Here is a 25,680-nt window from a genome sequence, read left to right on the forward strand (position 1 = left end):
CATTAAAAAATTCTTACTTAATCTTGATTTTACTTTAAAAAATCCGTGATTTCCATACAGATAATTTCCTTTTGCAGCTAAAAATTTCTTTACAATGTAATCATTACACAAACAAAAGTAATTGGTCCCAGCATGGACCTGGTTTATAGGTCCATGGTCCAAGTAAGCAACAAGAATTTTCGAGATATTGAGGCTAGGGTCAAGTCAATTCATTCAATCTTTTCTTGAACAACATGTGAGCTTCATCTGGGAGCATTATTGGTCCCAGGCTTAATTAACATTAAAAAAAGAACAATATCAATTCCATTTTTTTCAGTTTATTTTTCTGGATCCAAAATCCTTCTATACACAAACATTTATGCCTGTAAGGCATAACAAATATAATAATCCATTAAAATCTTGCAATGATTATATTAAAATACATTTCACAAATGGAATATATGTTATTTCTTAAAACTGGTTCAACATCCACAAGGCATTTATAATTTCACAAAAATATACAGACTACTGGCTTGATTTCACCAAAAAGTGACTGTGGGACCTGTACGATAAGAAAACAAATTCATTAACATGTGTTTACTTAGAAACAGTTGACTTTGGAAGTCACTTAAAAAATTGCCCCCAAATACTATGGCATTCGGTCATAATATAAAAATAAGTAAATCACAAATCATACAAAATTCATTGTATTGAGAGGTTTAGTTTACACAAAACAATTTGAAGCCCCTTAAACGCCAACAGAATTTTACACAATCTTAAACCAAAATAAGTTAATCTCCAGATTAATATTTTAACCTCACAACTGATATTTCAACAATCCACACTCATTATTGAACACATGGTTACCTGCACCTTATTTCATTGAATAAATAAAAGTGAACAAGTAGTTTTCAGACACAGAGATTAATCTTATTGACATGATCCTATCATCCATTGTAATTTTAATTATTTTATGTAAACATGCAAAAAGAAGTTCATATATCATATGTACAAAAGTGATTAGTTAGCTATTAAAGCTTGTTCGTTGCATACTTGTACATTTTTTTCATTGCCTTATCCATTCAACAGAAAGCCACTAACAATATTTAAAACAACAACATAAGAACTTAAAGTGTGACCTTGACCTTTGACCTTAAGACATGGGGTTTGAATGCAACATGTCGTCTTCTCATGGTGCATATTTATACGGAGTAACTTTAAAACCCCCAATCCATGGCAAAGTTACAGCCCAGACAAGCAAAAATACATGGAATTTAGACCAATGAACATCAAATGTGAACTTGACCTATAGAAATGGGTCTTGTATGAGTCACACTGTCTTCTCATGGTGAACTCTTTACCAAGTTATTTTAGAATCCCTAATGCGTGGCAAAATTACAGCCTGGACAAGCCAAAACTAGACAAACATACTCCTGGACGGACGCACATACAACGAATCACCATTGTGGCGACTATGTCAAGCTCACTGCAAGCGAGCTCGACAAAAACAACAAGCTAAAACATCATACTGTAGCAGCTCGGCCATTATGTTTACAAAACTGTCCACTGTTCAATTCTTTGAAGACCTTAATGCAGACATTTTTTTTCATTTTGTACATGTGTACACAAATAGATAAGTAAACATTATTGAAGCATAATCATCATCATGTTAACAGGTCAATTGGGCAGCATACACTGTAAGTTATAGAAATATTGTAATTCTTGAATCACCACTATGAAACTCTTCATTGTTTGGGTGGAGTTGGTGTGGTTCGTTTCTTGGCCTTGGGTTTTCCTCCGAAGGTCATGGGGGACTGTGGTGGCTGTTGCTTCAGGATCTGGTGAAATTGAAGCTGCTGAGTTGGCTGGCCGGTCGCCTGCTGCAAACCTGACCTCTGGAAAGTCTGCAAGTGTACAGGTAAATTCAAATATCACGCAAATGTTGAGAACAAAAATAACCACCTGATGAAATAGAAGCTATGTAATAATTGTATAAGGAAAGATATTGAAAATGAATACTATTTCTCTTAGTACATACCATACTAATTTATTTGAGCTCGATTGTGATGAAAGCTGAGCTTATAGAATCACTCACGAGTCCGTTTCCTGGGCAGAAACCTGAACTGTGTCCATTTTAAAGGCCATGAGAAAGTACTGGTGGGGACACAACCTCTTGGGTGAGAAGCGGATACCTCTATACCACTATACCACTCTCACTATTTCCCTTGGTATGCCAAAAAGACAGCTTAAAAACTGCCTTAATTTGTCAAAATTGTTAGCTTTGTTTTATAAATTAAGATCGATTATTCCTGAAACCACTGTTTATTTTTCTTCCTTCCACAACTTGTTATACTTTGTGCCAATGCTTTTTATTGTATTTTATTGCGTATGGCTATAACTGTGTAATAAGGTCATACCAAAATTTCTCATGTTTAGCGTAAAGCCTTAGTTCAAAATCCTATCTAGCTATGCTGAAAAAACAAATGAACCCTCGAAGAAATGTTGTTAGGCAATGATATTCAGATAACCTGATAGATAATGCAGCGCTAATCTATATGTTTTACTCATAAAAAAAGAATGATTAAAAGCCTGATTATCATGGGCAAGACCTACTTGTTGTATTTGGAACTGTGGTTGTAGCTGTACAAGCTGCTGGGGTGTGAGGGTGGTGGTGATGCCTCCGCCTGGCCCGGGCTTGCCCTGAAGGGACAGGTGAGAGAGCACCTGTTGACCTCCACTCAGACCCGGATTTGATAGGATGGCTAAAACATACAAAATATGTTACACTGAAAGTTATGAGCACTATGGGAACCTTTCTATAAATATCTTAGTTGATTTAAGATAAAATGGTATACAATAATTTTGTTACATTTATGAATACACTGTATGAGTTAATAATCTTACTTGTGGTGAGTGGCCCCTGTATGGAGGTTGAGGGTCTGACCCCCATTGTCCCCAGGGTCTGGCCAGGCTGGAGTCCTGCCCCAGGCTTCAGGGTGGTCCGCTGCTGCTGAAGGTTCACAAACTGGATACCCTGCTGTCCAAACTGCAAGAATAAAGAGGTACATGATTGCAGTCAGAGAATATTACAGAATTTTTACAGAAACAATGTCCCCTTTTTTCTCAGATAACAATGTCCCCTTTTTTCTCAGATAAAAAAGAGGGTATTATGATAATTAAACAATTATTTAAATTGGAGAGAGGAGAGTAATTGTTTCTATTTTTACAAGTCATTGAAAATTCAAATTAAATGTTAGGGCTTTTTCATTTACGGTAAACATATAACCCACAAGGGGCAGGCAATTCTAAATTATCCCCTTATAGAAGCAAATTTATTCTTTTAGTGTCCAAATTAGAGAAAAATGACACCTGCCCATATACTATGAAAATAATTGCCTTCCCCCGTGGGTTACATGTTTTACTGGAATAGCCCTTATTACAATGTACATTTCACTCAAATCTGTTTTAATAAGATAATTTAGAAAAAATATTTGCTGGTATATAAAAACCACACTAATCTGAGACCCCCACCTGTAGCTGTAGGGGCATTGAAGATGAGGCCCTGATCTGTCCTGCAGACTTTAGGCCCTGTTGTACCAGCCCTGGACCAAGGTTAATGGGCACAGACAACATCCCTGTGCCCGACATCACATTGCTACCACCCTGGCTTATCACACCTGGAACAAGATGTTTCATAAACTACTAGAAAAACCTGAGAAGCGTTATGATGGTTATTGATTTATAAATTACAATAAGTCAACATTGAAAGCTGATGATAAATAAAAACAAATGTAAGCAAAACCCATTGCCGAATTTTGTACTGCATATCATCAAATAGTTTCTGAAAAGTTTATTCAAATGGTTAATGAAAGCCAGCATGAGACGCATGTAAAAATAGGTACATACAACAATGCTTTTTCAGTCATTTATTTTACGTATAAGTAAGCAAGTAATACAAAAATTATATAGGATCAAGAGGCATCAAAATTTAACATTATGAGCAATGGCTCAATAAAATGACAAGTTCATTTGTACATTGGGAAACTTAAAAAACAGGCTGATTATGACATGGAATAATGTAGTTTTGCACTGAATTGAAAGTCAACTTGTACAACTTAGGATTTGGTTTCGGACAGTCATTTTCAAGAATTTTGTTCGTCGTTCTTACAAGCAAAATATTAAGCTTCAATTTAATTGAACAGTTGAAAATTTATGGAACCATTGAAAACAATACAAGTTTTCTGCTTTGAGGAGCAATGATCCAGCCTCTTAAAATCGTTCCAATTGATATGAACAACAATATGCCAAATTGTTGATGGTCACAGACAGTTTCTCTTTGATGTGTGAAGAGGATTTACAGCCTATAGCTGTTGCATTTGATTAGAAACTCACAGTGCAAAAGATACGAGCATTCAATGCTGGAAGCCTTGAAATGCAAAGTTCATTTGCAAAACAGTAGTGTATATCAATATTATATTGACATCGATGTTGAAAATACCTACCAGTGACAACATGTGAGACTGGGACTGATGTCACTGTGGAGGTTGACGTGTTGACAAGGTGATGGGTTGTCATGGTAACCACACTTGTCTGACCCTGCTGATGACCTTGCATGGAAGGAGTACCACCCTGGAAAACAGAAGATTAATACAGTAAGCAGTTACAAACTGAGTTCAACAATACATGGAGTTGATTCACTAGAGCAGATATTTAAATATTTTTGTATAACCCTGCACGAAAGTGAGATATTCACTTAAATACTTTTGTAAGAAATCATCACAATTAGGTTATCGGCTGATAGTTCAACTTTGATTACATCACTGTTTTCATTCAAAACTTTACTGCTATGGATGTTTTGTAGACACACTTTTCTTACAAACTTGAGACAATTGTGTCAGCTGTGCTTTTCTTGCATACCAGACGTGTGTTTCCGGTCATGTGACCAGTGCTGGAAAAACCCATCTTACATACCCCATGTAAGACGAGTCACGCGCAACAACGCGCCACTTCTTATTTCATTTATTGTATGGTTTATGAAAAGTATATTATGCCATTTCAATAAAGAGCAATCTAATATAAATGTATGCAAGACTTTTAATTAAAATTGAAATAAATAATCGTAAAAAAAACGCGATTTTTTGTTATTTAAAATAACTGCGCTTTATGACGTCAGTAAACAACGCCATACGCGCTTTTTGGTGAAATGTACAAAAGTTCGTTTTCTGCGTCATTCTTTCCACTAATTGATCATTTTAGATATGCAAGAAATAATATCAATCATGTTTTTCCGGCCCAGGTCAAAAAATCTCGGCAAGCCTCGTTACCGGCTTACACGCGTGCTCTCGGGTCAGATTTTTCTATCCATACCGGAAACACATGATAGATACTTATAGTGTTATATAAATCAATCAACAGGTCATAATATAGTTCAACTTTTAAAGTTAACAACAATGCCGTTAACAACATTATTAACTTTACAGAGTTCTGAACAATCGACCTATTTACTAACAATAAAGTGCACCTATTAAAGTTAACAACGATTTCATTTACAATCTTGTTAACTTCAACAATGTTCTGAACAATCAATCTGTTATCTATCAATCAAGTGCACCTTTAAAAGTTAACCAAGATGCCGTTAACAATGCTGTTAACTTTAAAAGTTTTGAACTATCAACCTACTGACGATTAACAAAGCACACATTTACTAGTTAACACCATTTCCATTAATAACATTGTTAACCTTTACAAAAATCTGAACAATCCGACTAATGTTTGAACATTACAGCAACTCATCCAATTATTTCACTAAAACTCAAATAGCATAACAGATTATAGACAGATTAAAAGACTAAACATCAACAGAAATGGTTCCACACTATCACCCCAGTTGCTGATACCAGCTTGCCTACCTGTGAGTTTTGATGGGCTCCAGCAGATGAGACAATGATGCCTTGGTGGTTGGCACTGATCATACTAATGGGCACAGCTAAACCTCCATGTACGGACAATGACACCTGTAATAGAGTACCAATACACATTAGGCAATAAAAAATTAGGTTTGGTTAGGGTGACATCCTATTCAAAAACAGGTAGGGTACCTTGGTAGGCTTTTCATTACTATTTTTTTCTTTTATCAGGCTTTATGTAAGAACGTTATTGTCATCATTGGAGTATGGTGTTCATGTAATCTTCTGTATAAAGCTCTCAAGGTTTTAAACAACATATAAAAGCACACTTTTTTTTTTTTTAACAACTGACTATAAAACCGTAGGGTCTTCGCCTATTTAGTAGGTTTTCATGAAATTGGGGAATTTCAGAGGCTTATTTGGGGAGAAATGAGGGTCAGTCACAGATTCCGACTACAACAAAGAAGGGATAAAACACCCCAGCTATAGTTGCGAATAATAATAGTTTACTACAACTTCTAAGAGATTCATTTTGGCATTTATATAATCTTCTGTATAAAGCTTTAAAGATTTAAAATACATTTAAAAACACACACTAAAAACAAGGATTTGGTAACCTGCACCCAAATTGTTTATTTTAGGCCTTCATGTGAAGTAAAAAGGTTCTAAGTGATATCATATGAAATTTTTGAGCTTCCATCTGTCAATGTATTACCTGCATGTTCTGAAGGCCCTGTAGGTTGGCGATGTTCATGCCAGGGAGCCCTGTGAGATTCTGTATGTTGATGTTGGGAGGGATGCCCGTGATGTTGGAGCTGTTGCCAAGGTTGATGTTCACTACCCCACCCTGTGGTGCTGCCTGCTGCTGCTGCTGTTGTTGCTGTTGTTGTTGCGGGTGGCTCACAGTGGGAGTGGAGGATGCTGAAGCAGAGCCGTCACCTTCAAAACATGCCGTGAAATATGAAATAGTCACTGATTCCATACATTAAATTTTTCTCAGCATTTATCATGAGGAAATGTTTAAAAATAAATAAATCAAGACTATCTTACCAAAGCCTGAGCTTCTAATTGCAGTACTGAGCTACATAATTCCTCCTTTGTCATTTTTACTTACACAGCATTTCTGCACACAAACACAATGACAAACATTAACCAATAAAGCGGCATAGACTTAGATATAGAAGTTGAAATACTTTCAGCTTTATGAGTAATAGTAATCATTATGTCCAACAACACCTCCAGACAGAAGCGCATCTCAACTTTTATTATAGCCTGAGCAATGGGACTTTATACACATGCAAATATTGTCACTAGTAACATGCGTATGAAGTAACATGGGAATTGCTTAAATGGTATTAGACTATGACCAACATAAGAAGTTTTTTGCATGTAGAAACCAACACCTGTCTACCAGTATGTGTACCAGTACGATTAAAGGATGCAGTCAGTTTTTAAATTTGTTTGCCAAACCTCTCTTTTTACGCATATCGGTAAGCTAGAGGATACTCACATCAAACATAATCCTCATGATATTGTGGATATCATTATTACTCATGTTGTACAAGCCTAATAAGACCTGTTTGACGTAGATCACAAATAAAATATGGCTTCAGGAAATCAATTGCCGGCTTTAAACTTATACAAAGTATACATACCTGCATGACGTAGATCAGAAAATTAACATGGCTTCAGGAAATTAATTGCCGGCTTTAAACTTGTACAAAGTATACATACTTGTTTAATGTAGATGGCTTCTTAAGATTGATCGCAGACTTTAAACTTGTTTAATGTAGATGGCTTCTTAAGATTGATCGCAGACTTTAAACTTGTTTAATGTAGATGGCTTCTTAAGATTGATCGCAGACTTTAAACTTGTTTAATGTAGATGGCTTCTTAAGATTGATCGCAGACTTTAAACTTGTTTAATGTAGATGGCTTCTTAAGATTGATCGCAGACTTTAAACTTGTTTAATGTAGATGGCTTCTTAAGATTGATCGCAGACTTTAAACTTGTTTAATGTAGATGGCTTCTTAAGATTGATCGCAGACTTTAAACTTGTTTAATGTAGATGGCTTCTTAAGATTGATCGCAGACTTTAAACTTGTTTAATGTAGATGGCTTCTTAAGATTGATCGCAGACTTTAAACTTGTTTAATGTAGATGGCTTCTTAAGATTGATCGCAGACTTTAAACTTGTACAAAATATACATACTTGTTTAATGTAGATGGCTTCTTAAGATTGATCGCAGACTTTAAACTTGTACAAAATATACATACTTGTTTAATGTAGATGCTTCTTAAGATTGATCGCAGACTTTAAACTTGTACAAAATATACATTCCTGTATGACGTAAATCACAAATTAAAAAAGGCTTCCAGAAATTGATCAAACTCTCTATACATGTACAAAGTATACATACCTGGTTGCTGTAGCGCGCTAAAGGTAGATGACTTTTACAGGTAGCTTTTACAACCTCTATTATACCTTAACTTGTTTTTTAAAAATGGATGAGCTCAAAAATGGCAAATCACCTTGAACGAGTGAAGCGTGGTTGGTCTGATGTGCCGTCTGGGCCATGTGGTGAATGGTGGAGGACTCTGCGGTAAGGCTTGACTTGCGGCCAAGCTGGGTTGGGGGTGACATGATGGGTGGGGGTGGGGTTGGAGTGGGGGTGTGACTCGGGGTGCGACCCCCTTGGGCAATCTGGGGAGAGAGGCCAGGCTGCTGGGCAAGCATGGTTGGTGTCTGTCCGGGCTGGCTCCCAAACAATTGTGCTGGGAACATAAATGGTTATGTTGGAAATGTACATAGATATATGTTTGTCATTTTCATTGTATATGCTAATAAATGTTTCATTGTGTATGCTAATAGTAAAATGTAATAGATTAACATGGAACATAATCTATCAAAAGAGATTTATATTTACTGTTTACAAAAAAACACTTAAAAATGTGCTGATATTTTGCATGAAATTTACATCTGACGACGCACCTCTGAAGAACATTATTCTGCAATTAATTTGGTTTTCTCCAAGTTTGTAAGAATTAAAATTTGCAATGCCATTATTTAAGCATCCAAAAGTATTGGTAAATTAACATTTAGGGAGGTTTTAAATTATTTACCTGATTCGCAAAGTCTTAAACACAAAAGACATAGACCCTCATAAAAACTTAAACCCTCCCCAAATTGAAATAATCTACAGGCCCCAATTTCTCGAAACTTCTTAAGCTTAATAGGCTTAAGTCGCTTATTTCAATTAGCCAAAATACATACTGAAAATAGATTTTGATAAATGAAAAATGGTTTCTTCTAATACGCATACAGATATTTCTTATATAATTTAAAAAAAACTCTTAAAAAAGTAAATATAACGCATATTATAGAACAACAAAAATAGTGAGTTTAGCTTAATCCTGTTATAAGGGACTTAAGAAGTTTCGAGAAATTGGAGCCAGCACTGTTTGCCTATAAAATCTGTATCTCAAACCTATGGGTGGTTGTTGTGTGGAGGGACTGGCGGAGGGGGCAATACTGGTGTGAATGCCAAGCTGCTTGAGACGCTGGGATGCCGACTGGGGCTGACTGGCTATCTGCAAGGGTAGCCTCATTCCGCCCACAGGTGACTGGTTTAAATTGGTGGGCATACTCAGCTGGATCTGGTTAGGGGCCTGGTTCGGTGTGGCTGGATGGAGAAATATAAGGATATTATGTGTGATATGAAACATGCTGTTAAATTGGCTCCACTCCGGATGGTCCAAAAATCGGCAAATACAGTATTTCCTCAAAACAAGCCTAGAATTGTCAATGTAAGCTAGTAGGTGTCCGATGATACATCACTTTAAATGGTTAAAATAATGAACACAATCTGTTTAATGTAAGAGTATAGATAATTCTACTGACACTATTTTACTAGAATTTATGAGGCAGACAACAGTAGTAAATTTTGAATTGAAAAAATGCGCAAAAACTGCAAACGATGCATGTGTCGTAAGCAATATGATACATCAGAAAGTAAGATTCAATGCGTTTGAGATGACCGCTTATCAAAATGATTATGAGCTAATGAAGAATTCAAATAAAGACTTTCAAAAATAACAAAATTATGCTAAGTTGAAGGAACACATGTTTGTAAAAATAAATAAATTTACATGAATTCCACATGGCTGAGTCACAAAATGATAGCAACAATCATATAACCCTTTTGTGTAAACACTTCTTGGCCTGTGGGAATGGGAGTGTCTGCAGAACTAATGGTAAGAGTCAGCTGTATGGTAACACTTGCTACATCCAAACCCATTAAAAACAAAATACAAATGCATACCCTGTTGTGTAAATACTGCTTGACCTGGGGGGTTGGGAGTGCCTGTGGGCCCAATGGACAGAGCCAGCTGTATGGGCATCGTCCTCTTCATTCCAACCCCACCCATTCCTGCAACTGGGGACACCTCCATAGCCTGTATGAAATGGAAAAGTTCATTTGTTATCCATATTCTATAACAATTAAGCAGTCTGCCACATAATCTGCATGCCAGACTCCTCTTGCAAGTAAAACTCAAGCAAAAAGTATTCTATATTAGCTTGCTTAAAATGACAAGTAAAACATTCTACTATTAACTAAGAATTCCCAAAGTAAACTATGTTTTAACATGTGCTATAACTAAAAGTACTAGAAATGCTACTGTGCAAAGATTTTGGTGTCTAAGTACACGCTGCATCTTGCCCTTCCCATTGTTCATACCATCCACATGAGCTTGTTTCTAAGGCTTAAAATTGGATTGGTAAGGGTTATTTTCTTTTCAAAAACAGGTAGGGGGTGTATGTGAATCCATGTGTAAACCATACATGAATCCCAACCTGCTGTGTGGAAGACGTGGAGGTTTTGGCACCGCTCACACTACCAGGAACAGATGTGACAGGGAGGTTTGTAGGTGTGGTCTGGGTACAGGTCACCTGGGGTGGTTGGCCAGGCCTCTGGGTGGTGATCTTCACAGCCCGCCGACCCTCCTCCGTGAATATCTCCCGGAACTGGTCAAGGTACCTATGTATGATTTTAAACAATAGCATTTACAAGGATATACTGTAGATTGAAAAATCTTCATAAATCAAATTATGCCGCAAAGTCAAAACCTAGAGAAACATTAATTTACATTTGTTGGCGAATGATTAAATATTGGTGTTGCGATTATGAGTTGTTGTCATCTTAGTGAAAAAGCGTAGCCAAAAAATTGGATGTCATACCATTTTCGAATAAAAACATTCATGTTTAGTCAAATATGAATCAAAAACACATATATAATATTTAGCCAGAACAATTAGCTTATTATAATTATACTTAAAAAAAAATACAGTGAAATGCATCCTGATTTTTGTTTACCATTCGAACATATGTTTTAAGTAAAAAGAACTTACTTTCTAACTGAATCTTTATTACCAAGCAGAAATCTGAAACAGAGCACAAAACAATGAAGGTGAATGATTCTGATATTTGACTGTTTTTTGCACCCCAGAATTTTGATGTGCTCGAAAATCAAATCTGGCACCTCTCATGACTGACGAGTCCTTGGCAACATTGAGCCAGTTTTTAGTTCTTTTGTTATATGTTTCATGGATGTGAATTTGTGACATTTTAATACAATGGAAACAAATAGATATTATTTGGCAAGAGTTATAATTACAAAAAGAAATAAGTTGTCTTAAAATATGATGTTTCAGAGGAAATTAGTGATGTCATCATTGAGATAAAATTCCTATGCAGCGTGACATCAGTAAACAAGGCCGCTAATTGGTTAAAGGTGAGAAAATTCATTTTTAAAGGTATATCTTTACACAAATTTAAGGTATGCAAGAAAAACACCAATCATGTGTTTCTGTCCATATCAGAAAATTCAACCCACAAACATGGTTGCCTGGCCCAAACTTGGCAAACCTCATCACCGGCTTGCTGTTGGGTTGGATTTTCCTATCTAGACTGGAAATACTTGATACAATATTATTAATCTTTCTAAACGTCAAATACAATCCAATATAAACTTTATGTGGCATTTTGGAATTTAAATAACATCACAAGGCTTCCATCAAGTAATCCTACATTAATATATGAACTTGTTAACTTATCTGATCCGACAATGTATAATACAAAAAATTCATGTACATTGTATCTAGCAAAGACAGTGAATGCTGTGTACAGCGTTTCACTTACCTGCATGTGGCCCCCTTGGACTTATCCTCCACGTAATCATGGTCCAAGTACAGTTCCCCGATGTGGGCGTCGTCCAGGGGTCTATGATAGATGGTCAGTTTGGCCAGTAGTTTCTTATCCTGGACCCCGTCCCTTTCCAATACCTGCTCTTCTACCAGTGCCTGGTGAATGTTAGAAATATAAGGTTCGACTTGTTAGAGTGGGAGTTGCCCACGAGGCGGTGATAGGTCAGTTTGGACAGAAGTTTCTTATCCTATATCACATTTCTCTCAAAAACATGCTCCTCTATGGTGAAGGTAAGAAATTTGAGGTCAGACTTGTTAGAGTGGGCATCGTCTAGGGATCTGTGATAGGTCAGGTTTTGTAAGCAGCCAGCAGAAAGAAAGAAATTTGATTAAAATTATGTGAAAACACACACCAGATATTCAAGATGCATTTACCATAGGGCAAATGACATAAAAAAAAATGTATTTCAAAGGTAATCTTGTGTTCGAACTTCGTTTTTAAGCAAAAATAAATTTTCTGTTTAAGGGACAAACTGATTTGAAAATATCAAAATTGACCACATATGACTGCTGTTGTTGTGTAAATGAAATAAATTGCTCCCTCAGCGATTGTTAAATAATTTACATTAGAAACTAAAATATGACAATCAAATCATCCTACCAGAGAGTTTTCCATGATAAGCCTCTTGTCTGGCTTGTCCATGACGCGGGCAAACTTGTCCACATCTACACTGTCAGGCGGTACCAGGCTCACAGCCTTCTGCTTCCAGAAGTCTACACACTGGAACAACAATTGGTACAGGTCAGCGTTTTAGTTATGCAGTATCATGATTTGTGAAAATAGTGAAACTGAATGGCGAAAAGTCTAGATTTAAAAAATAGAAATACGTCTTTTATCCTTGCTTATTGTAAATTCTAAAATTGTTTACTGGAAATTTTATTACAACTGTCCATGAACAAAATGTAACATTTTTCTGATTTGTGAATTTTGCTCCAACTTTTGTTGAAAAATATTTATTTTTTTATTTGTACATGTTAATAAAAGTGTACATGCTTCATATCCATAGTTCTGAAGGTTACATGCACAATAAGCTTTAAATAGTTGAAATTCATGAGGCTGTTTGCTTTAATACTTAAAACCCACTGCTAAGAATAAGTGTCTTGAAACTAACAACTTCTAATTTACATGACTCTAATAGGCGCTTTGCTCCAACTGGTCATTTGTTGGTTGAAGATTGCCAGAATACTTCATCAGTTTATATCACCATGTGCTAATATCTATCGATGAAAAATAATATACTTTTAATAGTCAACTAAATGTCTGAATATGAGAACCACTGCCTTTTTAATTAAACCAACCGCTTTCCCAAGTTTAGCAGCAGCTGATGTCTTTTTCTCTTTTTTCTTGGCGATGAACTCGTGCAGCTGTAGTTCTCGAGGGGCAGAACTAAGGGCAAACTTCCGCTTCCTGTTCATCGCAGCCTGCGTGTACTTTTTAACTGGCCTGCATAGAAAAACAACACACATTTTGTATAGTCCTAATATTATATATTTTTTAGTCTAAAATGTTACATATACACTGAATACCTAAATTATAAAGGTATGTATACACATATCTGAATGTGTTAGATAAAACACACCATTTTATAACGGAGTTTATGGTTCAAAATAATGTACAAGTAAATCATAAATTGCAGACTAATGGTTGAAATCAGCATGAGCCCAAATGCCCTGCACTGTTAACAACCTCACCAGGCTTGCACAATTTCTGCATTTTAAATAGCACGCCTTATTGATCATTTTAATGCCAGACACTTGTATTTTCATCCAAAAGTCTTATTGTGACAAATGCTGCAAATCTTAAAAAAAAGTGTTTTTTGACATATTCTTTTATAAATCCATGCATGTGCCTTAAATAAACAACCCTCAATACTATTCCTGCTACACACCTTTTCAGTTGTGGCGTGTTCAGCTTGTTTCTATCATACTGCTGCCTATTGGCCACAAGGGCGACTGCTGGGGAGGGGTCTAGACACAGGGGTTCCTCTGTCGCCAATAGCAACTTCCCCTCCAACATGTACAGGTCCTCCTGAGTCCACACATGTCCGTCTGATGTCAGGTTGTTTATATCACACAGCAGGGTCTGCAGAAGATAGAAAGTGTTGGATGAAAGCCTTTCACCAAATGGATCTGACCCCAAGTTTGATTGGTAAAAAAGTTTAACCCTGATTTGTAAAGAATTTGCATCATAGTAGAAATGACTTCAGAATGACAATAATTACATTTTATCATGACTAAATCAATTTCCAACTTCTGGAATGTTCTGCTCCCTAGAAACAAATTAAAGAATAACGTTGTCAGCAATTTATAATAAAGTATTTCATTAATTCTGTGCTATACCTGTGGATTGGGTTTCAGGAGGACATACTGCATATCAAATGTCCCGTTTGTGGCCCGCCGGAAGTCTCTGATCTCTACTATCACACAGCCACTGTAGAAAACATTCACCTGAAACAGTCATACATTAAGTTTATGTACCGACCAATCCCAATTAACCTGATATAATCTTAATTTTATAAAACATACATAAATTGTCGTCTCAAATAAATTGAGGATCAAATGTTTAAATATCAGGTTCATCAGTGTATAAAAACATTTGTTTAGTGGACAATTAGTGACTTTTAAAGGGTTATCTTACTACAAGCAGGAAAATAACTCTTCTAAGACAATTGAACATAGTATAAATTTGGCTGTTTCAATAATGGCATGAAGTCAGTTGTTTGATCGACATGACACACATTTAACAGCATAAAACATCATTTGACCAATCATAAGCATTGTTTTTGTACTGCCAGAGGTTTATGGAAGATTTGGCATTAAACAGAATATGTAAAGGTACACAGTGAATTCCAACTTAGGAACAGCAATAGGAGTGTTGATATTAGATAATTAGATGCACTTACAATTTATTTCGTTTTAACTGAACTTTGAGTGAGGTTTTTCCTAATGTTAGAAAACTAAATGTTTGTGAAAGGAAACTGACCTGAGCCTTTTCCAAGACATCAACCAGGAAAGGAGGAAGCTGAAAAAAGAAATCACTTTCACCTCAAAACACTGTTTATCCTATGAAACATCAAAACAGGTTTTAATAGGCTGAACAGATAAACCTGGATTGTACATGAATACATTATCAATTTCATTGTTTTGAAATTAAAATTGTTTTACAATTAAATTAAATTTTCTTGGTAATTGTTCTCTCATTTTTAGTATAACATTTGATGTTTTTATTACAAAACTTAACTCTTAAAGGTTTAAATCACTTAACATACCCCGGTAATAATTGGCAATACTTTACTGAACTTCTCTATATTAGGAAATTCCAAAATAAATTCTACTGCCAAATCTGCCAAAGAAACATAAATACTATTAACTAAACACAACCGCCTATCTGTTGTTGTTGTTTCAGTCACAATAGGGGCATAACTTCACAATGATTGAAGCCAGGGTTATTGCCCAGCTATGTTCATATAACTTAAGTAAGGTGTGAACCAAGTTTCATTAGAATATCCCAAACAGTTTTTGAGTTTTTTCCAATGACATCCCCAACAATGCCTACAATGACACCACAGCTATAAAAATAACTCCACATTTTTTTCATTGATAAACAGACAAGCTAAGAACTACATAAATCTTAAACATGTAATATATATACCTCAGAGTCATCTATGTAATCCAACAACTCAGTAACCTGAAAATATCCAAAACAAATATGCATGTATCATATTGTAAAATACATTTTTTTTTTTACATTGATGTCAATTCCTGTTTATGACATCATTTCCTGTATTGCATAAAAACTGATTAAGGCCAAGATGTCTGACGCATTGTTGAAGTTGGACTTGTCTTAATTATTGATAACAAAAAGTATCAAAAGTTCCTTCGGACGATAAAAAAAGTCATTTTCAATTTGGAAAAACTAATAGTGACAATGTATTGTAAATGCAACTATTAATGATCTTCATGCAAGATGGTTTAACCAATAGTCCCACTTATATATATATATATATATATATAATTTTTTGATTTTTAGAATGGATCATTGTGAAAAGTAAGGACTCAAGTTTTTTTTTTTTTGAGATCTTAAAACTTTATTTTGACTTAAAATGTACTGTTATCATTATCATCCACCTCATACGGTAGTTTGCAAGTCTCAGTCTCGATCCCTGCCTTGCTGCGTAGCATCAGCGAGTAACCCTCGTTGCCTGGATACAGGTTCAGAATGAGGCAGTTCAGCTTCTCCCGACGTACCAGCTTCCGCAGCAGATGGGTGTTACACTGCAGCTTCTAATAGAAAAATGAGTTAATTTTGTTAATTCTTAATACCTATTCTAAAATTGTGAAGATATATAATTATGATGATATGAATTACAGTCAAGTCTGGTTCCTTAGTAATAAACTGCCCTGCGTTCAGAAAAGGTATTTACCCCTTATGTTTGTGACTTGGTTCACAGCTTATAGTGTAGATGCTACGATGCAACACTGATTCAAAACAAAACAACTTGCTAATTCTAACTTGTGCCACTGTTATCCTTCACTGAAATCAGGGCTGGTGTTAAATTTACAAGCAGAGGATGATCATTTTAACTAAAAACTGATTGCACAGCCTCATTTTCTTTAATGAATACTTGCTGCACACAATTTTATTTAAAGCAACAGAAGTAAGATGATATTTAATAACAGTCAGGAAGTGGATGAACTGGCTAAACAAGAGTGATGTGGAGCAAACACCATTTCTCACCTGTCATTTTCAGTTAAAAGACTGGCACTCTTAACAATTATTACAGCGAGAGTTAAGGGCCATGCTGTACATGTGTTGCGTATTGTCTCTGGCAACATGTGTACCAAGTTTCATCGAAATATCTTAATCAGTTTTAGCACTATGGCCACGGTTATAACACCTCTGTCAACAACACCAAGACTATGACCAGGGCTTCTAAGAGTTTGGAACCTCAACCAGACCAGACCTGGAGACATCGACCCCCCCCCAATTTTCTGTAACTGAAATCAGTCGGTCCAGACTGGCAAATGGCTGTTTGTTAGAAGACCGAACTATAACAATTCCTTGAGCTTTTAAAGCTTAAACTAATAACCAGAACTGTGTATCATTATTTCACAAAGTAAATTCCCAAATAAAATTTGCATGAATACAGAAATGATTTCCCCATCTAACCTGGTCATCCTGCTGTTTGCCTGTCTCCTCTATGTACAGGTCCAACAGCTTCTGGTGGATGGACTTCCTAAAGGGCAGTAAAGACAATGGCACATGTTAATAGTCTTGTATAAAAAGAACAGCATTAAAGTGACATGCTTTTTTATGGGATTGTTATTAACTATTTTTTTTTTAACTGAATACACGTACCAACCAGTGTTATGTTTTAAAATCAATTATTCTACTTACACAGAAAACGTAATTGAACTGTTACACAATGTATTGTTTACCGACAATGCAATCAGTAAAATTATTACAAGCCTGCTAGCCCTACACTGATAATATTTTTTATACTTTTACTAAAACAAAAGCTATACATACCAGTAGCTAGACTCTTAATATTTTTTATATTTTTCTTAAGCTAAGTAATAAGGTTTGATATTATACCTCACATAAATTTGTCCCTTCTTTGTACATATATAAACTCGATCGGTCCGTACATCACTGTATTTTGATGAAAATCCAGTTTAATGACGTCAGCGGTCCATATTATACTTTTGGCCGGTCCGGACCTCGCCAAAAATGTAATATGGACCGCTGACGTCATACATTTGGTAAGTGCGGCTTGCTATTTTCACAATGGCGAAAAGTTGTCGCAAGTAAACATTATTAGCTTTGCTCAATAAAACATATTGAATTGTAGTGTAAAATGTTCGGTATAATTTAAGAAATATAACACACCACTTCGGGCCATATGGCATTATATGGACCGGTCAGTCAGCCCTCGAAGGTGAATGGACCTCAGCTTACGCCTCGGTCCATAAACACCTTCGGTGGCTGACTGGCCGGTCCATATAATGCCATATGACCCTCAGTGGTGTGTTATATTTCTTAAATATAACAGTTGTATTTAACCCGTTGGTGGAATTTACGACTATTATGATTTTGTACACTGACAAAATGGACGACGAAGATTAAACATGCCGATTTGGCAAACGATTTACGAAATTAAGTCGAAACGACATGATTCCATTCAAGGTAGAGTGCTTTATTCATAAGTATGTGCAATGTCACTTTAAGGATGCATGTCAAAATAAACAAAAGTCAAGTCTAGAAAAGCAGACACCATGAATGAATAAGGGATAAATACGGATTTAATGTGAACTAACGGTAAGTTATAAGAATGTTTTTAACCGAAATGGTAATAGTTAATTAATAAAACATTATAGTATGAATGAAAGTGATTAGGCTTGGTAATGATATACGGAGGACTAAAATCTACAAAACTATACATTGCTCTACAACAACCTCCTTTGTTATGGCAAGTCAGCATGGAGCGCCATCTAGGTCCCTGTGGCTAGAATTTTGCTGCATTGTGAATACTGCTATTTAGATTTAAATCATGTGGAATTTCAGTGGGTGGATCTTAAACTTAGCCATACTTTTTCTATTGGTTAAAAATAGACTACCGCTGATAGAATTCAGATCATTGCTTTTCATACAGAAGGCTCTAACAGAGCTTGATGCAGTATTCTCTGTCTCTACAATTAGCCATAGTTTGCACAATCAAGGTTATGAATCATAATATGGTATAATCTAACCCTTTGCTGGACGCGGATGGTGGATTTTTAACAAGGGCTGCTGGGTTCTGTCTGCCAAGCTCCACCAGATACTAAAAACACAAGTGTGGATTATTAATACATAAGGCTGAAAAAATAATATGTTTGTTTTTGGTTCCATGCCTCCACTGAGGTAGTTACAAAAAAGCTTAAAAAACATCTATACAATCAGAATTAGCATAACTGGTATTTTTAAAGCTGCACTCTCACAGATTTACTGTTCTTACAACTTTTTTATTTTTTGTCTTGGATAAAGAAAAATTTTGCGTAAATATCTGCAAACCAATGATAAAAGATTGCTGACAAAAGATCAGACCGCATATTTGCATATTTCCGTTCGAAAATCAATGTTTTTATGGCTTAAACCTTACTAACGGTTTAAGAAAAATGCATAAAACATTAATTTTTGAACTTAAATATAAAAATCTGCAATCTAATTTTTTGCCAGCAGTCTTATATACTAGTAACTGGTTTCAATGGATTTTGGCAAAAATTGGCTCGTTCAAAGACAAAATATAAAAAAGTTGTCAAAATGTTCAATCTGTGAGAGTGCAGCTTTAAAAGCCCAAAACTCTTCATTTTTAATTTTTAAAAGAAAAAAATCAAACCAATGATATATAAACATATATTTCAAGGTTAAAGAATCAGGGTACAAAAAAAGGTTATCAGAGAAATGGAAACAAACATTATTTTATGCCTAATAATGCACCAAATGTGGGATTTACAAAAATGTAGACACACTGCAAATTAGATTGCTTTACTATCAAAAGTATTCGCTGTTGAATGTTCTCTATAAACGCAGTGAGCAAACATAGATATGTGCATTATACTATTGCTGCATGTAATTGTCTTGTAATATATGTTACTTATACTGAAGTTAACAAAACTGAAACAGAAAAGCATTCAGTACACTCAATCCAGATTTTGAAATCTTCATAATCAGTTTTTAATTTTCAAAAGATGTATATTCATTTATTGAGATTTGAACCTGTATGTCGGTTACTAAATTCCAATGTAAGTGTATTTGTGAATTCATTTCTATATTAAAAATCTTCTGAATTACAGGCACAGGTATTATTGACTTTGTTTTATGTAATCACTGGTATTATTAAATCTTTCCATAGTATCCATCTGTAATTCTTTCAAGAGTAAAATTGAAATTTGTATTGGTATGTCAAAATTTTCTTTATAAACGGGAAACATGGCTTACCTCAGCATAATCAACAGCCCTTTCAAAGGAGTTCATGGTTCAAAAGAACTTGGATTCCTACATTCTTTTGTTATTAGTTATGACCTGAAAATACAAATATACACAACTTTTTACTAAGCTAAGTAATTAAATGTTGATCAAATTAGATATTTCCTGGAGTATGAGGCAAGAGGGTTATGTATTATGTATCCAATCGCAGTAATAAACAGATTCATTATTACCACAGAAATAGTAGACCTAGGCAGGAGGGTCTTGGATTACCCCATCTCACAAATATTTAGAACATCCATTCAGTTGATAGAGGGGTTTATTATAAAAACAAAGAGTAGATCTACAGACTATTATTTTATTTCCATCATCAAACAGTAACAAAGCGAAACAAAAAGATTTGTATACAACAATATTATATGAAAATGAATATATAATTACACGAGAACAAATACAGCATTTTTAAAAAATGAAATATAATCACACCATATGACGCATTGTATATTAATTATTGATTTGTCATGATCTATTCAGTCCTATACATGGTGGAGTCCATGCTGGCCCAGACTGCTGCTGCCTTGTCAGGCCTTGTGCTGCCACCTGCTGGTGATGATGTCACTGGTGATGTCATCAGCTCACTGTCATCTGCTTCCAGCTGGGACTTGGCTGTGGACTGCACCTACAAGAAAACAAAGAGAGTCCATGAGCGGGGAAAATAAAGCAAAACAAATGAAAAATTACAGATATAAAAATTATTAAATATTGAAATGATATGAATGGATACCAGCCTGAGCCCATTTCCTGGTGGAGTATGTGGTGAACATGGTATGTACACCCTCACAGACGCATAGACGGAGGAGCAGATGTAGCTGCCGGTACTGGTTCACCTGCATCTCTGCTCGCAGACACGCTCCACCCAGCTCTGACAGGTGACAGTCTGCATGGAGAAGAAATACATGATATAAGGAATACAAATGGTTCATCAGTAAAATGTATCTTCAATAAATGATATTTACTAGATCAAAATTGCAATTTTATTAAAATACAGGCATGTGTTCATTTCAAATTTCAGAAATTCCAGAACACGTATATGAAATCTAGTTATTCCCTGAATTACTTACCCATGGCTGCTATGTTGTTGTCGCTGGCCTGTAGAGACACCAAATGTTCTCTCAGGGTTAAGGCTGCTGTTACTACATCCATGTTTCAAGTTTTGTAGAATATTGAGGTTGTGTATACTTTCAAGGGAAGTCACTGAATGTGATGTCCTTTCTAGTTTTCCACCACAATTTATACTATTTTCAAAAAGATTCATTTTTCACACTTCACACTTTCACAGCTTACTATTGGCAAACACCACCACTTTTATCTATGCCTGATCAAAGGAAGTTAAAAGATTCACTTTTCTAATTAACCAATCAATTAAGTAATGGAGACCAATTATTTTCAATAATCACTTGGTTGGATTTCAATTAATCAAGTTATTGTTTATTTATCTTTAGGCTGGATTTCATAATTAAGATAATTGTTCAAATTGATTTATTATTGGAGATCAGCAAACAGACAATGAAGAAATGAGTGATTTTAAACTTATACAATGCATAAGCCCTAAGAAATATAATCAATATTGGCTTGCTGTATATTAAAATAACATATTTAAATTAATACTATATCATGAACAATTAACAAGATAATTTACAATGATGTATATTATATAAACTGTAGCAGGTTCACAGAAGAGTATTTGACATAACCTGTAGCGGTGTCACAGAAGAGTATTTGATATTTATAAAACTGTAGCAGGCTCACCAAAGAGTATTTTATATTAACTGTAGCGGGCTCACTGAAGAGTATTTTAAACAGAATGTAGCAGAATAGTATTTTATATTAACTGTAGCAGGCTCACTGAAGAGTATTTTATACAGATTGTAGCAAAAGAGTATTTTATATTAACTGTAGCGGACTGACCAAAGAATATCTTATATAAACTGTAGCAATCCACTGCAAAGTTTTATTGAACCGTGTCAGGCTTACCAAATTGGTCTGAATCGATGGTGATGGTAAACAAACTCAACATCCTGATCCCCACCCAAAGAAAAAGAAGAAACTAATAAATTTAAACTTAAGCATATTTAGATTTGACCTAGTGACCTAGTTTTGATCCCTTGTGACCCACATTTACAAGTCATCTAGATTTTATAAAGGGGCAAGGGGGAGTTTTAACATTAATGTAGGCTGAGCCTAAAATGTTTGTAATTTTTATATTCCCAGAGTATAATTCTTTCTAGTAGAATTTCTATTTATGTATTTGAAGTGTTCGTTTTTAATATGTATGTGAAGACATTATTTTAATATTGAATTTCTACCCGTAGATTGTTACTTATTGTGTAGAATTTAACATATATATAGTCCATAGTACCCACCTACGATCAAAGAACGACCCCTCCCCCACCTTTTAACTGACCAAGACATGGTTCTGGACAGATAAAATGTGATGGCTGGAAGGACTGAAAGACAGAAAGTTCAGCAGGGGACAAGAAAGAGTAGATCTAGGCAGGAGGGTCTTCCCAGGACATCACTATCTTACTTAATTATATAGTGACTAAGTCATAAGTTGATACAAGGGTTCATTATTTCAACAAAGAGTAAATCAAGACAAGAGGGTCTTGCACTACACCATCTTACTTATATTGCGACTATCGCATAAATTGATACAGGCATTTATTATTATAAAAAAGTAGATCTAGGCAGGAGGGTTTTGGACTACACCATCTCACTTATATTGTGACTATGGCATAAGTTTATATGGGGGTTAATTATTAAAACAAAGAGTAGATCTAGGCAGGAGGGTCTTGGACTGAACCAGCCTACATGTATAGTGACTTAGGCGTAAGTTGATAAAAGGGTTTATTAACACAACAAAGTAGATCTATGCAGGAGGGTCTTGGACTACACCATCTTACATATATTGTAACTATCCATTTTTTAATAAAAGGGTTCATTATTTTTACAATAAAAAGTAGATCTAAGCAGGAGGGTCTTGTACTTTATCATCTTAAAAATCTTGTGACTATTTATTAAGTTGATAAAAGGGTTCATTATAACAAAAAATAGAACATCTAGCCAGGACTGCATCATCTTACATATATTGTGACTATCACATAAGTTGATAACAGGGTTCATTATAAAAACAAAGAGTAGATCTAGACAGGAGGGTCTTGGACGAAACCATCGTACAACTTACGGCTCATTAAAACAACAAAGAGTAGACCTGTGCAGGAAGGTCCAACTGACGAGGAACTAACAATTTTATGACTTTTTATGATTATGATTTTATAATATTTATTGGAATGGTGAAAGAGGGGCTCATTATAACGGCAAAGAGTAGATCTATTGACTTATTCTTTATTTCAGATATAAACAAACCAATTAACAGCATTGACATCTTTATACAAGAGTATTCATGAAAGTGTACATGATGATGTACACACAAACAGTTGGAGCATTTACATTCAAGCAATATAATCAAACACAATGACAAATCATAGCACATTTATTACAGAATTATCATTATCTATTCAGTCCTGTACATGGTGGAGTCCATGCTGGCCCAGATGCCTGCTGCCTTGTCTGGCCTTGTGCTGCTACCTGCTGGTGATGATGTCACAGGTGATATCATGGGCTCACTGTCATCTGCTTCCAGCTGAGATTTGATGGACTGTGCTGTGGACTGCACCTACAAGAAAACAAACAAGTTATATGCTATGGGTGGAGAAATAAGGCTAAAAATTATGAAATAAAAAAATATGGAAAAAAAGTCATTCAAAGTAGATATTGAAATCATCGGAATGGATACCAACCTGAGCCCATTTCTTAGCGGAGTATGATGTGAACATGGTGTGTACACCCTCACAGACAGACAGACGGAGGAGCAGATGTAGCTGCTGGTAATGGTTCTCCTCAATCACTGCTCTCAGACATGCCCCGCCAAGCCTTGCTAGTTCGACATCTATGAATAATTAAATTACAATTGTGCTTATTTAGGGAAAAAAAAAATTTAAAATGCATTTTCATCAATTTCACATATTTCAAAACTTCAGGACATATAAACATGTAAAACATTTGTTTAATAATGATTATGTTTATGACTTACCAAGAGACGCTATGTTATTGTCACTGGTCTGTAGAGACACCAATTGTTTTCTGAGGGTTGTGGCTGCTGTTACTAGGTCCATGTTTCAGGTTTTGAGATATTACCGGTAAAGTGTTTGTGTGTTTTCTTTCAAAGGAACTCACTGTATGTGATATCCTCCCTCATTTTCCAAACAATTTATATCTTAATCCAAGTTCATTTTTCACACTTTACAGCTTACTTACAGCAAACACCACCACTTTTATCTATGCCTGATCAAAGGAAGTTCAAAGTTAACACTTTTCTTTTCAATTGGCCATCTTATGTCATTATGTCTAATTAATAAAAATAAGCACTAAGTAGGATTTCAATTAATCAAATAAGTGTTTTTATATTGCTCAGGTGGTTGAAATTAAATACAAAATTAATCAACTATCTAATACTCAAATGGTTGCTTACTGTGGCTTAATGCAAGTTCTGAAGCCAAAAGCAGCATAAAATTTTAAATATGTAATGATGGCCATATGATAAAAATTTTGTATGAAAAAAAAGTAAATGAGATTCCTTTCTTTACAACTAAAGTTTAGGGCAAGGGAAATTAAAGGATTTAAAGACATGAGACTATGTGTTATTATAGACAGTATACTTACTTAAAATGATGATTTAAAAAAAATCGGTATTTCCCATTTCAACCTTTCCACCATCAATTTAAATCAACTTCACATAAAAAAATCCGTCTGCTGCCTTATATTCTGGTAAGTATAATGTGGAACCAACCACAAGCGTAGGGGGCTTAATACCTAGTCCAAATAATTGTACATTTTTTTTTTACGATTTTTGATATGGCAAATACGCAGTTTGCATTGATTTCACATAAACGTTCATGGCTATTGTAGCTTTAAAGTACACTAGGAACAATGAAACAGCGAAAAACAGAATTCTTCAACACAGAACTCTTCAAAGTTTAAAGAATCATTTAACTGTCCGAATCTGCCTTAGAATTGGTACAGATTTATTAATCTCAGTGACCCCAGTTTTTTTTTTAAACAAAATGAAATTAAGATTGGAATTAACAAGCATGTTTTGCTAATTTTCTTTGCAAACAGTAGTAGCTTAGAAAATTAAAAAGGTCTCCGTTCTGGTCACAAAACGAAAAAAATGGAGCAGTATTATGTCACCATATAATGATGTTTTGACCACCTGTTTAACGAGAGGTCCAGGATTAAAACACCGGTCATATACTAGATACCCGGGGGGGGGGGGGGGAAATTGTCACTGAAATGATGAACAATAACGTTGATTAATCTCAAAATAAATTCACAAACATATCAAAGCATTACCTTTTGTATGGCATGTATTTTGTAAAAAAGTTAACATTTTGGACAGACTGATGTTTGAGGAGATACTTGCAGGAACACCGTTCGTCAAAAC

The 25,680-nt window shown here is 35.2% G+C and overlaps 3 protein-coding genes across 5 annotated transcripts; all 3 read right to left on the reverse strand.

Moving 5' to 3' along the window:
- Positions 1–301: 301 nt before the first annotated feature.
- Positions 302–25,672, reverse strand: LOC128227732 (transcription factor SPT20 homolog). Of its 3 annotated transcripts, none has more exons than XM_052938535.1 (24): positions 25,590–25,672; positions 20,130–20,213; positions 18,902–18,972; positions 17,322–17,388; positions 16,280–16,435; positions 15,804–15,839; positions 15,135–15,173; positions 14,492–14,599; positions 14,041–14,234; positions 13,451–13,595; positions 12,753–12,872; positions 12,087–12,247; positions 11,297–11,329; positions 10,742–10,925; positions 10,209–10,341; positions 9,375–9,569; positions 8,419–8,661; positions 6,601–6,806; positions 5,889–5,993; positions 4,482–4,608; positions 3,511–3,656; positions 2,884–3,025; positions 2,593–2,741; positions 302–1,883 (listed from the first exon to the last, which is right to left on the reverse strand). In XM_052938535.1, exons 2-24 carry the CDS (start codon positions 20,163–20,165, stop codon positions 1,725–1,727), a joined length of 2,955 nt encoding a protein of 984 aa, XP_052794495.1. In that variant the 5' UTR covers positions 20,166–20,213; positions 25,590–25,672; the 3' UTR covers positions 302–1,724. The 3 variants fall into 3 exon arrangements, with proteins under 3 accessions (XP_052794495.1, XP_052794494.1, XP_052794496.1); XM_052938534.1 differs by having other exon boundaries at positions 6,601–6,824; XM_052938536.1 differs by lacking the exon at positions 8,419–8,661.
- Positions 20,644–21,320, reverse strand: LOC128226049 (uncharacterized). The gene is made up of 3 exons (XM_052935947.1): positions 21,239–21,320; positions 20,906–21,054; positions 20,644–20,796 (listed from the first exon to the last, which is right to left on the reverse strand). The coding sequence occupies exons 1-3, from the start codon at positions 21,318–21,320 to the stop codon at positions 20,644–20,646; spliced, it is 384 nt and encodes a 127-aa protein (XP_052791907.1).
- Positions 23,692–24,468, reverse strand: LOC128226050 (uncharacterized). The gene is made up of 3 exons (XM_052935948.1): positions 24,271–24,468; positions 23,978–24,126; positions 23,692–23,853 (listed from the first exon to the last, which is right to left on the reverse strand). Exons 1-3 carry the CDS (start codon positions 24,350–24,352, stop codon positions 23,692–23,694), a joined length of 393 nt encoding a protein of 130 aa, XP_052791908.1. The 5' UTR covers positions 24,353–24,468.
- Positions 25,673–25,680: the final 8 nt, after the last annotated feature.

This window comes from Mya arenaria, chromosome 3 (assembly GCF_026914265.1).
Source record: "Mya arenaria isolate MELC-2E11 chromosome 3, ASM2691426v1".
Classification (NCBI taxonomy): domain Eukaryota; kingdom Metazoa; phylum Mollusca; class Bivalvia; order Myida; family Myidae; genus Mya; species Mya arenaria.